Source organism: Rhinoderma darwinii, chromosome 5, assembly GCF_050947455.1.
Source record: "Rhinoderma darwinii isolate aRhiDar2 chromosome 5, aRhiDar2.hap1, whole genome shotgun sequence".
NCBI classification, from domain to species: domain Eukaryota; kingdom Metazoa; phylum Chordata; class Amphibia; order Anura; family Rhinodermatidae; genus Rhinoderma; species Rhinoderma darwinii.
The window spans coordinates 91966071-91980155 of record NC_134691.1 but is presented as its reverse complement, the minus strand read 5'-3'; the positions used below and the strand labels follow the sequence as shown (position 1 = coordinate 91980155).

General features: G+C 41.8%; 1 protein-coding gene across 1 annotated transcript in view; it reads right to left on the bottom strand.

Moving 5' to 3' along the window:
- The window catches only part of PRKDC (protein kinase, DNA-activated, catalytic subunit), a 128203-nt gene that overhangs the window by 97319 nt on the left and 16799 nt on the right, over positions 1 to 14085 (bottom strand). The window contains exons 4-8 of the mRNA XM_075828112.1: positions 7703 to 7811; positions 3655 to 3766; positions 3353 to 3539; positions 2638 to 2812; positions 912 to 1090 (exon numbers count right to left, since the gene is read on the bottom strand). Of these exons, the coding sequence (XP_075684227.1) occupies positions 912 to 1090; positions 2638 to 2812; positions 3353 to 3539; positions 3655 to 3766; positions 7703 to 7811 (762 nt within the window). The remainder of the gene's footprint in view (positions 1 to 911; positions 1091 to 2637; positions 2813 to 3352; positions 3540 to 3654; positions 3767 to 7702; positions 7812 to 14085) is intronic.

Below are 14085 nucleotides of genomic sequence, written 5' to 3'. Positions count from 1 at the left end.
GTTTCGGTCCGAACATCGCGAAAAGTTCGGTTCGCAGCGAATCCGAACTTCACCGGGTTCGGCCGAACACGTTTTGACCGAACCCGGGCGGGCAGAAAAAAACATTACAAAAATATTATACTAATCGGCAGCCACTTGTCTCTATCAATCACTGATAGAGAAAAGAGGCTGCTGATTAAAAATAAAATAAAAAGCATTTCATACTTACCCGGTCGTTGTCTTGGTGACGAGTCCCTCTTCTTCCTCCAGGCCGACCTTCTTTCCTGACGCGGCAGCCTGTGATTGACTGCAGAGGCCGCTGCAGCCTGTGATTGGCTGCAGAGGCCGCTGCAGCCTGTGATTGGCTGCAGAGGCCGCTGCAGCCTGTGATTGGCTGCAGAGGCCGCTGCAGCCTGTGATTGGCTGCAGAGGCGGTCACGTGGGATGAAGCGTCATCCCTGGTGGCCGGCTTTCTGACGTCATCCTGACGTGCGTGACCACCACTACAGCCTGTGATTGGCTGCAGCGGCGACATGGATGAAACGTCATCGCTGGAGGCCGGACAGGAGGAATGTAAGTATGAACGTATTTATTTTTTATTACATTAAAATTTTATTTTCCGCGCGCCGAGCATGGTACTGTCAAGGTTGCTGAAAGAGTATGTGCAGCCCATTAACTCTTTCAGCACCCTGGACAGTACCATGCTCGGCGCACGGAAATTACAGGTTCAGTCAGAACTAGTTCGGTCCGAATCAAACTTTTTCGTGAAATTCGGCGAACCAGCCGAACTTCTCATAAGTTCGCTCATCTCTAATTAAGGTCTAAAATAGGCTTGTCATTAAGGGGTTAAACACAAAGCTCCCAAATTAGTCCTGCTTTTGTGTAGTAATAATAATAATTGATTTATAGCGGTGATGTGAGTTCACACTTACCTCCTCTGCTGTCCCTGCAAGCTCTGTTACTTTAATAGCCTTTGATTCCTCAATTTTATTCAGACTGTCTGGCTCCTCGCTCAATGCATCACCCATTATACTATAAGTGGCACCCAGTAACATATTGTGATATCTGAATGCCTGGGGAGATGTCTTTAAATATTCAGGGCTGCTCTCCTCTGTAAAATTAGAAAACATAACACACAGTGAGCAAAAGACTAAAGCCATTTTCCTAAATTCCTAATTGCCAGTGGAATGAAAAACAATTACATTCAAATCATTTTCACTACCAGCTTTTCACTACTTCCTGAAATACACCTGTAAAGTCAAGCACACTCCAACTTAAATATAAGTTTTAAGGAGTTGTCCCACCATTAAATATCATATTCATTGCATGAATCATAAAAAATGAAATTTACAAATAAATAATCCAGTGCAGACCTATGACATTTAATGACATAGTTTGGCGCCACCTAATGAGCGGAGAGCTGGTGGACACGCTGTCGATAGCTAGTTCTCTGCATAGTGATTCTCTGTCCACTGCAGAGCATCCATTATAAATAGTTTTTTCCCTGCTTGTCATGGAAGGGGGAGAGCCTCTGCAGTATCAATGAAGTAAAGCGGAGAAGACTACTTGTATGTTCCTCTATATAAGATATTGTTTATAAATAGAAAAAGTCCCTGTAAGTTTGAGAAAATATGGACGAGATGGCATAGACATAGAAGATTCTACTTTGTAGGCTCATATTCTGAGGTTGCGTTTTGCCCTCCAATAACCTTCCCATGACACTAGCCTAGTATTAGGGCTTGGCCCCTAGTTTCTGGGGAGGGGGCACGATGGGGGGCAGCACCTGGTTTGGTTATTAATGCTTGGTTGAATGTTTGCAGCAGATTGGTCAGTTGCGGCTTGTAAACCAGTGTGACGAGGTACCTGACTTCTTGTCTTCCTTGTATACTCTCTGCAATTTAGAACAATCTCTGGTATGGACAATGCAGTTTCATTGCTTGAGTGCGCTATACCCTGGGTAATACACTGGTAGACTGGACTATATGTTTTATGTTCTTGTTGCCTGTATTGTTCATTTATAAGCAAAATTATAAATAAAGCCTTTAAAAAGTGAACTGTCACAGTGAACATGCGGTTCTATCTGAGGTAATTGTACAGGAACACCTGAAGACTGAAATAGTTTTGTGGGAATAAATTCTGTATAAATGAATCCCTACTGATCCTGGGCTTATGAGTTCAAGTGCCCTTCTTCATTTGTATATGCAAGCTCAAACAGGGAAGACCATCAATTATTGAAAGAGACACTGCCCACTTTATGCTCCCTTTACATCTGCGTCGGAGGTTCTGTAAGGAGCCACTGTCACAGATTTAGTCATGCGGCGCTATTCCTTCCGTGAAAACGATGGACTCAATTATAAGTCAATGGGGCCGGTCGTGCGCTGTTGGTGTCCGTTGTGCGGATCCAGCACCCTGTAAAATGATGTTTTGCTACTCCTATGACGGGGCAGAACGGAACGGATAACGCAAGTGTGAACTCAGCCTTACTTATAAGCCCAAAGGAAGCAGCAATTTAAATGCCATTAATCCTAAAAATGTAAATATATAGTAAATCGGCATCTGACCCTTTTATGCCAATGTCTATTCCTATTAGGCAGTCAGGAATTATACACATTATACATATTCTGAGAACATAAGGATGTCTTTTTGAATAATTCTTACCTAGTAATGAGACAGTTTTCAGTACAGTCAATATTTTCTCTGGATTACTTTGGCTTTGGATTCGGCTGTGACTGAAACGACAGTAACTGTGAACCCATTTCACCAACCAGTCTTCATTGCTTTTTGACTCTCTATGAAGTTCTTTCAAAAGTTTCATGGCAACAGAAAAGTTGTTCTACAAAAGATAAAAGTACTTTGTACATGAAAACAAGACAAAGTGGTGCATAAAGGCCCTTTTACACCAGACGATAATCGGCCGGTGCAGGGAGCGCCAATCAACGAGACATCAATGATCTGCGCTTGTTTCCTCCTGTCACACTGAGTAATGGACAAGCAGTCATTACTCCGATCACTCGTCCCCATACATTATCATCATGTCGGCAGCGTGTCTCCCTGTCTACACAGGGAGATGTGCTGCAGACAACGATAATATTTAACTTTTTTAAAATGATACGACCAGCAGATGATCGAGCATCTGTTGATCGCTGCCCTGTTTACACAGGACAATTATCGGCAACGAGCGTTCTATGAACACTCGTCTGTCCGATAATCGCCCACTGTAAAACCCCCTTTAGTCAGCTGAACAAACATAGGAAGGCAAAACTGATAAAGTGTATTATATTTGGACAATTATTAATAGAGCTCTAAAATTGCACCAAGCATCAATAAAAAATGTAACGAATACCTCATGTTGTTTATTTCAGAATTTGGTTACCTGTTTCCGGGCACTGTCAATCATCTTAATTTTCATAACAAATTTGCATTTTTTAATGAGAAAGTTAATATCTTCTTGCTTGTCGGCTTGCACTGCCTCACTGTCCTCAGTCATACTGTCAATTTCCATACTTTCATCCACAAGCTGACTGGACAGCTTTTGTTTGATTTTATCCAGGAAGAAGCACCTTAACACATGAGAATGACAACATTTTAGTTATGAAAAACAAAGTTCATAAATGGGTAATACGACAACAATCACATAAGATTTTTTAGTTTTAATCGGACTATAAAAATGTATACCTGTTAGTAATTACATCATCCCAGATGTGCATGGGATCCATTTTCTCATCTGGATATCGACTCATCCAGAGATGGAACAGCCTTCTCAGGGAGGGCAATGATGATAAATTACCTAAAAGCAATAATCAGTACTTAATTCTAATTTTATAACTGACAGTACGTATTTAATAATATAAAACCATGTCTAAAAACTATTGCGATATTGGATTGTAAAAGCAATGTTACAAAAGGCAAAGATACCCTTACAAAGTCTAACAACGAAAGAAGGAATTCAAAAAAACTTAAAGGGGTTTTCTTATCTTAAACATTTATGGCATACCCACCTCTGGGACCCGCACCTATCGCTAGAACGGGGCCACCTAAACCCTGTTTTAACTTGCTTGGCTCCCCCTGCCTCCTATTAGGTGGTCGGGGGTTACAGAAACTGCCAAGCTCGTGGTATGGTACAAGATGTTATGAAAGCGGAAATACTAATTATCTGCAAGGAAATGTTATTTGAGTGTAAAACCACTTAGATGCCGTGTTTAAAGCTGACAGTGGTATCTAAGTGGTAAAATGGCCAGGCCATGGAGTAAAAGGGAAAAAAAAGAAAAAATAACCCATATGTGACAAACAAAGAGTAAGTATGCTCTCTTATTGAAAAGTGGAGAGTGGAGATATCTTGAATACAAGTCCATGTTACCCCTGGGGTCATCTGATTCCATATAGGTACCGGAGAAGTATTACAGATTCTCCTCCTTTCCCTACTTGCTGTTTGCAGGCCAGTCTCTGCTCTTCACACAGGCTGAAGAGAGATATATTTACTTTAAAAAGATCACACACAAAAAAGGCCATACTTACTGATACAAGGGCAGGCTCAATCATCAGCTCCAAGAAGGATGCACACAAGAACAATGCTACATGGAGGAAGTTTACACAGGTGCAAAATACTGATAAACAACCACTCTCACACTTACTATTCATGAGGGGGGTGGGTGGTTAGTATTATCATTGCACACAGATAAAGCTTATACAAGGGTGCCAGTCACACGGTTACGTGCAGTGCACAACGCCGGCTCGCAGCCTATTAAAGGGGTATTACAGCTACAGCGATTATATAGAGTACAGTGGGCCCGGTCATATGATCAAGAGTTGTGTCATCATGAAGGAAGACACTGCCACTAGACTTCCGATCCCCCGCCGGAGCTCTAAAAATCGATTAAAATCTCATAATCAGAGCGACGGTGTGGGGGGGGGGGGGGGGAGGGTGTGGGCGGAATGTAAATTAACTTACATACTGCAGTGAGTGCACTGCTAATACTTTTCGGTACCCACATTGTCCCTTTAATTACGCACATGCTATTAGATTAGGCGGGCTGCTCAGCACTATCTAAGCACCTAAATAGTGCTGGGCAGCCAGGCTAAACTAATAGTTATTTTTTTTTACCTCAAAAGAGCCATGTGAGGGCTTGATATTTTGCTGAACGATGTGTACTTTTAAATGGCACCATTTAGCTAAGCAATTAGAAAGTATTAGCTGCTCCAACTCAGGCTATAACCCTCAGGCAGGCACCGGCAAATTAGTTGGTATACAAGCAGTAGGAGAAACTAGAAGAAGCCACCAAAAGATAAACAGCAAACTTAGAACCAGACTCTCGATGGTGAAAAAAAAAGAAAAAAGAGGACCTTGCAGTCATTCTGGGGCAAGTAAGAGCTCCTGTTACCAATAAACTCAGAAGGAATATAGTGCAGTCCTGGACCAAGAAACAGGGATCAGCAAAATGTAGACCCATTAAAGCGTTTTGAAGCTAGATCAGCTGTCCAAGCTTAGAAACAAAAAGTGCCAAGAATGGTCTTATATTCAAAGAAGATTCGCTTTGTATTTTCCTGCACAAGAAAATTGACTGGTACACGGTCACCTAGGTGGCTCCAGACACGAATTGACACAAACACAAAAATTGTACCAGTAAAAACTTGTCCTGCAAAAAACAACCCAAAAAAAAAACAACCCTCATACTAGTACGTCTATAAAAAAAAGTTATGGCTCCAGCAAGTCAGGGATGAAGAAAGGTGCAGAGTGTGTGCCAAAAGGGGAATAAGAAAGGACACCTTTTATCAGAATGACACAAGCCTGTGCATAAAAAGGATTGCTTCAAAGCGTACCAAGTATCTATGGATAATTGTATTATTTATTTATCTATCCCATTATTATACCACTTTACCCAGCTTACACGATGCCACATTATAAACTGAAATACGAGCAAAATCCGCACTTCAAAAAGCAAATGGTGCTATTTCCCTTCTGAGTCCTGCAGTGCTCCCAAATAGCAGTTGCCATACCCAGAAGAACCCTCTTAATTTATGTGGTGTGGGAATCCAGTGGCATCAGCAGGGCACAATATTTTGGGCACTGAAATGGCATATTTGTTGTAACATTGCATTAATTTCTGGAAAACACCTGTGCTTGCTGCAGTCACAGCACAATAAATAGAGCGGCAACAAAAGCGGAGGAGAACATTTTTTATATTAAAATGGCAGATCTATGGAAAAATTGCCATTTTTACTCTGCAACATCCACCTCCTTACTAGTTTCTGGAAACCACCTGTGGTGTCAACAACACCTAGGTTTTCGATAAATATTGGTTTTTAAAACAGATAATCAAGGAATGTATCGACCAAAATTTAACACTAACAAAGTACAATATGCCACGTGAAAATCTCAGAATCGCTGGGATAGGTAAAAGCATTCCAAAGTTATAACCACATAAATTGAAAATGTGGCTCTGTCAGAAAGGTGAAAACTGGCTGCAGCAGGAAGGGGTAAATGTAACGGAATTAATATTTCTTGTTTTGTTCTTTGTATTTTTGATCTGTTTGAAGTTTGTACATATTGTATGCTGCAGGTAAAACATGTGTGTCTATTCACACATTGTGGTTGAGGTGCGGTTAGAAATGCTATAAAACAAAACTACACATCCCACTACCACATGCATTTTTACCACGATTTGGTGCGTTTTTTTGATGTGGTAAAAAACGAAACCACATTGAAAAACGCACCAAACCGAGGTGAAAAAGCATGCGGTTTTTCGATGCAGTTCTACATGTGAATCGCAACGTGTGAATGGATCCTACTGTATATCATATTTCTTAACTAGTGCTACAGGAGTCTACCACCCTGTGTACATACATAGATGTTTGGGTAATGTGCTCAGATGGAGCTTGTTAATCCATCTCCGGACTTGTAATAAGTGGATGCAAATTTGCTGGTGAGAAAGAACAAGGGACCTTTAAAGGGGTTTACACAACATGAGGCATTTTTTTTTTTTTAAATCTCCCCAACCCTCACCCATACCCCTAAGCAAGTCTATTGTGTATTCAGAAACATTCTATGTTTGCTCATTATTCTTATGTACGCTTGTGGTTCCATTATCTTTTTAAAAGTCACAAAGGAAAATTGGCAGTCCAGCGGAGCCTCCCACGTGACCTGAGCGCTCATGTACACAGTCCCGTTTTCAATTAACTTGTTTGTGATACTGTAGCAACTGCAGCGTTGCTGAGGAATCTCATCACTGGTGGTTCATGTGGCATCGGACTAGCACGCTGATGGTCAGTACTAGGCATGTGTTGGCATTCAACCACCTGTTCTATGAACTTTACTGCGCAGACTTGCCCTGTGAATTCCGTAACAGGCATCAATAGAATGAAACTGCGCACGCTTGTTCTGCCTAAATGTCGACTGCAGGAGGACGCAGTTAATGGCAATAAATTCAAAACAATAGTTTAATAGGATAAAGGGCACTTTGGGGGCATTTTACATGCAACTGCTACACATTTGTTAATAAGTTCAAAGGGCAGACTTTACTTATTTACAGCATTTTATAAAATAAGACATGATCATAATAGAGCAAAAACCCCTTTAAGTTTGGGTTCACACGTCACAGTCTAAATAAGTTCCGCAGAAAATAGCCGCAAAAACAAATTTTGACTACGAAGTGAAAGATTCACAGACGCAATTGCTTGCATTTTTTTTAAATGCATAAATGCTGATACAGTATGCAAAATGAAATACCAGGAATGCAGATAAAGTTGATAAAATCCTGAGTCTCCGTTAAGGCTTGAACAGTCTGCAATTCTGTTAATCGGCTATGATATAGTAGGGAGTCAATACTTGAATAGTTCTAAGAAAAATTAAATAAAATACTGTCACTCATTCAGTTAAACACACAGACCCACATTTATAAATAACGGCATATTTTGGAGCAATATACTACAAAGCGAATGCCTTTTAATAAATGTCACGCATTTGGAAATGTATGCCTGTTTAAAAGCTAAAGACACCTTTGACATGGAAACCTTCTTTTCTACATATGCGAGAGGTTACCTTGTGTTAAAAAAAAGTTGCACTCAGATGAATGATTTTCACTTTCAGGTGTGGTCCGCACCTAGAACAAACAGCACCAGGAGTGAACACTGAACCATTTTAGTTAATTGGCCAATTCAGACGTAATTTTTTTTCACTGACCATTTGTCCTTCATAAAAAAAACAGCAGCATGTTCTATCCTTGTCCGTTTTTCACATAGGAATGACTCAGAGAAGTCAATGGGTCTGCGTGAAAAGAGGCCAAGAGAATGCCATCCGTTCCATTTTTCAGAAAAGATTGCCTGGAGTAAATGGTCCTGAATTAAAACATCATAAGCCAAAAATATGAACGAGATATATCTCACAATTCTCTCCACGTTATAACCAATAGAAAATAAAGTTTATGCGGCCATGTGACCATCCTGGGGGTGTTTTCCGTGGGTTGGGACAATTGAGGACCTTCTTCAGGTTTTTTTTTTCCTGGACGTGAAAAATGGATGGCACATTGATGCCATCTGGACAGAAAAAAAAACTAATAAACTGCAGTCAAGAGTATAAAAAAACTGATGCAAAATCATATTTTGTCCTCGGACGAGTTAAAAACTGCTCGCCTGAATAAGCCATTCGTTCAAGACTCCAGTCATATTCAGAGCTCAGAACCCCTGATACATAGTTTGAAACATGCTTCTACTTTCAAGCTTGGCTCCTGTGGTTGTGTCCCTCTCAGTAATACATGTTCGATGTGATTTCTGTGAATCCAGGATGAGGCTGCTGCCTTGACTAGCTCTCATGTATCAGTGCAGCTTTATTCCAGTTTTCTCCTTCTGTAGATACCAATACAACTCATGTGTAATCTCTAGTGCCGACACCGATGCTGCCTGTGTGTGATCTCTCCCCTCCCCCTGCAGGTTCTGCTGTGAGTTCCCTCCTCCCTCTCTACACTTATACAGCGATTCCTGCCTACGCGCACTACTGCTCCTATCCTATGGGGCTTCCAGGAACAGCAAGGTATGCCTGTTCTTGTGATCGGTGGGGGTTCCAGCGTTTGGGCCCCCACCGATCAGATATTTATCACCTATCCTATGGATAAAAGAGAAATAATGATTATGGGAAAACCCCTTTAATTTTGCATTTAAAAAGCAAATGAAAATAAATAATTAAATAAATCAGTGCAAATCTGTACAAAGCCTTTACTCTTTTACTGCTATGGACATATGTAATGAGTCATGACATTAAATGCTTGCCATGACTAGAACATAAGGACTTTGGATAAATTTGGGGTGCAGAACTCATTGAAAATTGGGGAGCAGAAAGAAAAGTTTTACCTCCTGGTTTTGTGTCTCTGTAATGTAGGGGTAGGAGGGGGAAGCTGCAAGTGACAGCAGGAAGAAAGATCACAGCCTGTCACTGTCATATCTCCCCTGTACAGCCTCCAGTAACCCAGTGGGGTGATAAAGGAGTTCATGCTATCAGATTCCTTACCAATGAGAGAGGGGATGTGCTCTCTTGATTGCCACATTCAGAAGGGGGGGGGGGGTGTGCTTTTTTCATTTTTTGCTACAACTTGGGTGAGAAGCAGTTACACATCTAAATCAACCCTTGCACTTAAAGAGGCTCTGTCACCACATTATGAGTGCCCTATCTCCTACATAAGGAGATGGGCGCTATAATGTAGGTGACAGCAGTTCTTTTTATTTAGAAAAAATCTATTTTTACCACTTTATGAGCGATTTTAGCTTTATGCTAATTAGTTTCTTAATGTCCAACTAGGCGTGTTTTTACTTTAGACAAAGTGGGCGTTGTGGAGAGAAGTGTATGACGCTGACCAATCAGTGTCATGCACTTCTCCCCATTCATTTACACAGCACATAGCGATATAGCTATATCGCTATGTGCAGCCACATAAACACACTAGAACGTTACTGCAGTGTCCTGACAATGAATATACATTACCTCCAGCAAGGACGTGATGTCTATTCAGAATCCTGACACTTCTGTAGCATCTCTGTGATATTTACAGCAAGGCAAACGTAATCTCGTTTTAAATGACAGTTTACAGCGTAATCTCGCGAGATTACGCTTGCCTTGCTGTAATCTCACAGAAAAAATTCAGAAGTGTCAGGATTCTGTTCTGAATACACATCACCTCCTGGCTGGAGGTAATGTATATTCACTGTCAGGACACTTGATTAACGTTAGTGTTTGTGTATGTGGCTGCACATAGCGATATATATATATATATATATATATATATATATATATATGTAAATGAATGGGGAGAAGTGTATGACGCTGACTGGTCTAAAGTAAAAACACGCCCAGTTGGGCACTAAGAAACTAATTAGCATAAAGCTAAAAATCCCTCAAATAAAAAGCACTGCGGTCACCTACATTATAGCGCCCATCTCCTTATGTAGGAGATAGGGCACTTATAATGTGGTGACAGAGCCTCTTTAATCAGTCAATTTATTGTTTACCGGCATCTGGATCAAAGAGATTTTTGGTCTCCTCAGTTCTGGTGATTATGTGAAACTATCTACATAGTAGGGCTGAGTGATTATGGCCTAAATCAAAATCGCGATTAATTGAACATGTAACCTTAAGATTATTAAACAATTATTTAGGCGACACCCTTTTTGCGTAGCACACCCCTATTTGCATGCTACGCCATTGAATTCATATTTATCCCGAGCCTGCTGTATTCTACTGTATGTAATATACCCCGTGACACTGCCACCACATACCCCCATAGTGCTCCCCAGAGTATAATGCCCCATAACTGCCCCCACACATTATAACTGTCCTCCTTACAGTATAATGTCCCCATAGCTGCCTTTACATAGTATAATGCCCCCATAACTGACTTCCACACAGTTTAATACCCCCATAGCTGCACCCCACAGAGTATAAAGTTCCCCATAGCTGTCCCCACACTGCATAATGCCCCCACAGCTGCCCCCAATAGTGCATGATAAAAATAGTAATATACATACTCACCTAGCCCCGTTCCAACGACGAGTGGAGCAGATCCCTCTGCTCCTCTGGTCTGTGCGGCACGGCATAGACAGGTGTGATTGAGTCACTGCCTCACGTTCAGCGATACATAGTGAATGGTAGAGCAGGAACCATACGGCCCCCTACTCTACCATTGAATTATACTGTATCTGCGTCCTGAAAATGCAGATACAGTTTAAACCGAGGGAAAATAATTGATAAAACCGAAATTCACAAGAGGACGTCGATTAATTGTGCTGAATTTAGATTTAGAAAAGGAAAAAAAGTTGACTCCTCCTACAGTATATACCCCTCCTACAGGCACTCTGCTAGTCAGTCTGCACAGAAGCAGTAGGAGAAGTCGAGCACAAGGTGATAAAATAATATCAGAACCATAGAAGAAAAACATAACCGATTAACAACTTTATTAAATTCATAACAAAAAAAAGGGTGGGAGCTGTGTCCCCCCCAAAGGACTTGATGAAAAAAGGAGTTTGTGGCAAATACTCAAAAAAATCCTGTTTTTGCGCTTGTATCATTGGGGAGGGGGGGGGGGGTGAAGTCCATGGAACGCCTTAAAGAAGTCACATGGGTGGGAACCGAAAAGGACTTTAGAATCTACTCCAGATGCCTGAAACACTTTGCGACCGGAGGGCGGGAGTGCCAAGAGGAGCAAGGCTTGAAAGAAGGCGTGTTCTCTAAGTCCTGATGGGACTGCTGTCCGGATGCCTGTGGACTGAGAAATCTGTGAAAGGGACAAAGAGAAGGTCCCGGTTTTCTTGCATTTGGAGAAAGACAAGCCTTGGGCCAGATTTACCCATAGACTTGAGTCTATTGGGGGATCAGAGAAAACGGAAAAAAATAGGACGTTCTATTTTTCAACGGACCCTTAACTGTCCATTGAAACAATAGCCATGTGAACGGCCCCATTGAAATACCTGTGTCTGTGTGATGGTCGTTGTTTTAACGGCCGTATACTAAGGTCGTCTGAAGTCGGTCTGAGGAAGGCGAGTATTTTTCCCATCTCTTGCTTCCAAGATGATTTTGTCAAAGCGAGCTCAGAAAAAGCAGGAGCCAACAAAGGGAAGAGCCGTCAAGGTCTGTTTAAGAAGCAGTCTCGGGAGACCAGAATTTGATGAATGGTGTCCGGCGCATGGTGACCATGGAAGAGGTGCGAGCATATTTGGTAGCATCGGATAGCTGTTGAGAGATATTCACCAGATCTTCAGTGGGCCGATTAAACGGAGTCCATGACGAAGCTGGCGAACCCATTCAGTACAGGCTTTGCTGACCCATGAGGAAGCCAAGATTGGCAGCATTACGGAGCAAGCGGCCTCAAAGGAGGACCTGGAGAAAAAGTCAATGCCGCGTAATAGAGGATCGCAAAATGAGGCGGAGTTTGCCAAAGGAAGAGTAGTCGCCTTGGCCAGATGGGAGGCCGGAAGATGGGAGGCCGGAAGATCCACAGCCGGAGGCTTCACCCATTTTGAAGAAAAATCCTCTGGAAAAGGATATATAGGATCCAGGAGGGATCTGGGCAAATATATTATTACAATGTTTCCATTCTTTCGAAACTCTCTCTTAACCCCTTCCCGACATCCGCCGTATATATACGGCGCACGCCGGGTGGGGGAATATGAAGCGGGCTCACGGGCTGAGACCGCTCGATAGAGCGAGTGTGTCGGCTGTGTGTTACAGCCGACAGTTCCAGGTAACGAGCGGGATCCCGTTCGAGCGCGATCCTGCTTGTTTAACCCGTTAAATGCCGCGTTCAATAATGATCGTGGCATTTAAATGACTAAAAACAGAGGGGCGACCTCCTGTAACGTCCCAACGGCCCTCCCGTGGCGAGTCGTTGGTTGGCACAGCTGGCTGGGGGCCTGACGAACTCCCCCAGGTCCGCCATCTCTGTACTCCTATGAAGCCCTGCCTCCGGCAGGGCTTCATAGGAGACTGTCAGAATCGCGATATACTGCAATACATTAGTATTGCAGTATATCGTGCAAGCGATCTAACGATCGCTGGTTAAAGTCCCTTAGGGGAACAAGTAAAAAACAGTAAAATAACGTTTTTTTAACAGATAAAAAAAAATTAAAAGCACAAAAAAAAACCCTGTTCCCATTTTTACTCAAGCACAATGTAAAAAAAAAAGAAAAAGCTAACATAACTGGTATTGACGCGTCCGTAAAAGTCTGAACTACTACAATATATCATTATTTAGTCCGCACGGTGAACGCTGTAAAAAACAAAAAATTAAAAACCTCAGAATTGCTGTTTTTTGGTCCCTTCTTCTCCCACAAAAAAATCAAATAAAAAGTGATCAAAAAGTCTCACATACCCCAAAATGGTACCAATATGAACTGCAGCTCGCCCCGCAAAAAATAAGCCCTCACACGGCTAAATCGACAGTAAAATAAAAACGTTCTGGCTCTCAAAATGTGGCGACAAAACTCAAACTTTATTTTTACCAATCAGTTTTTTTCCCCTTGTAAAAGTAGTAAAACATAAAGAAAACTATATCAAATTGGTATCGCTGTAATGGTATTGACCCGCAGAATAAAGTTAACATGCCATTTTTACCGTACGGTGAACGCTGTAAAATCAAAACCACCAAAAAGGTTGAGGTATCACTCTTTTTTCCTATTCCACCCCACATGAATTTTATTTTTTTTTCTTGTTTCCCACTACATTATATGGTGCTGTGAAAATCTACAACTCGTCCCGCAAAAAACAAGCTCTCATACGGCAATATTGATGGAAAAATAAAAGAGCTATCGCTTTTGGAAGGTGGGGAGGAAAATACAAAAGTGAAAATCCAAAAAATGGCTGTGGAGGGAAGGGGTTAAAACTCTGAGTAGGAGGAGAAAGGTTTGTCCGATTGCCTGTGGCGAAGAAAGATCACAGGTTCACATATGTAAAATGTATGGGGAAAAAATTGTGACTAGGAGTCCACAATATACTGCAAGTAGCAGGGCTGTGACACCCTTAGAAGGGTAGAATGGCTGCCTGAGGTTAGAATTTTCTTCCTATATGGTGTCCCCTACTTTTATTTACTGGTTCAATGTCTGAGAAGGATTTAAGAATGGAGGAGGGGGTGC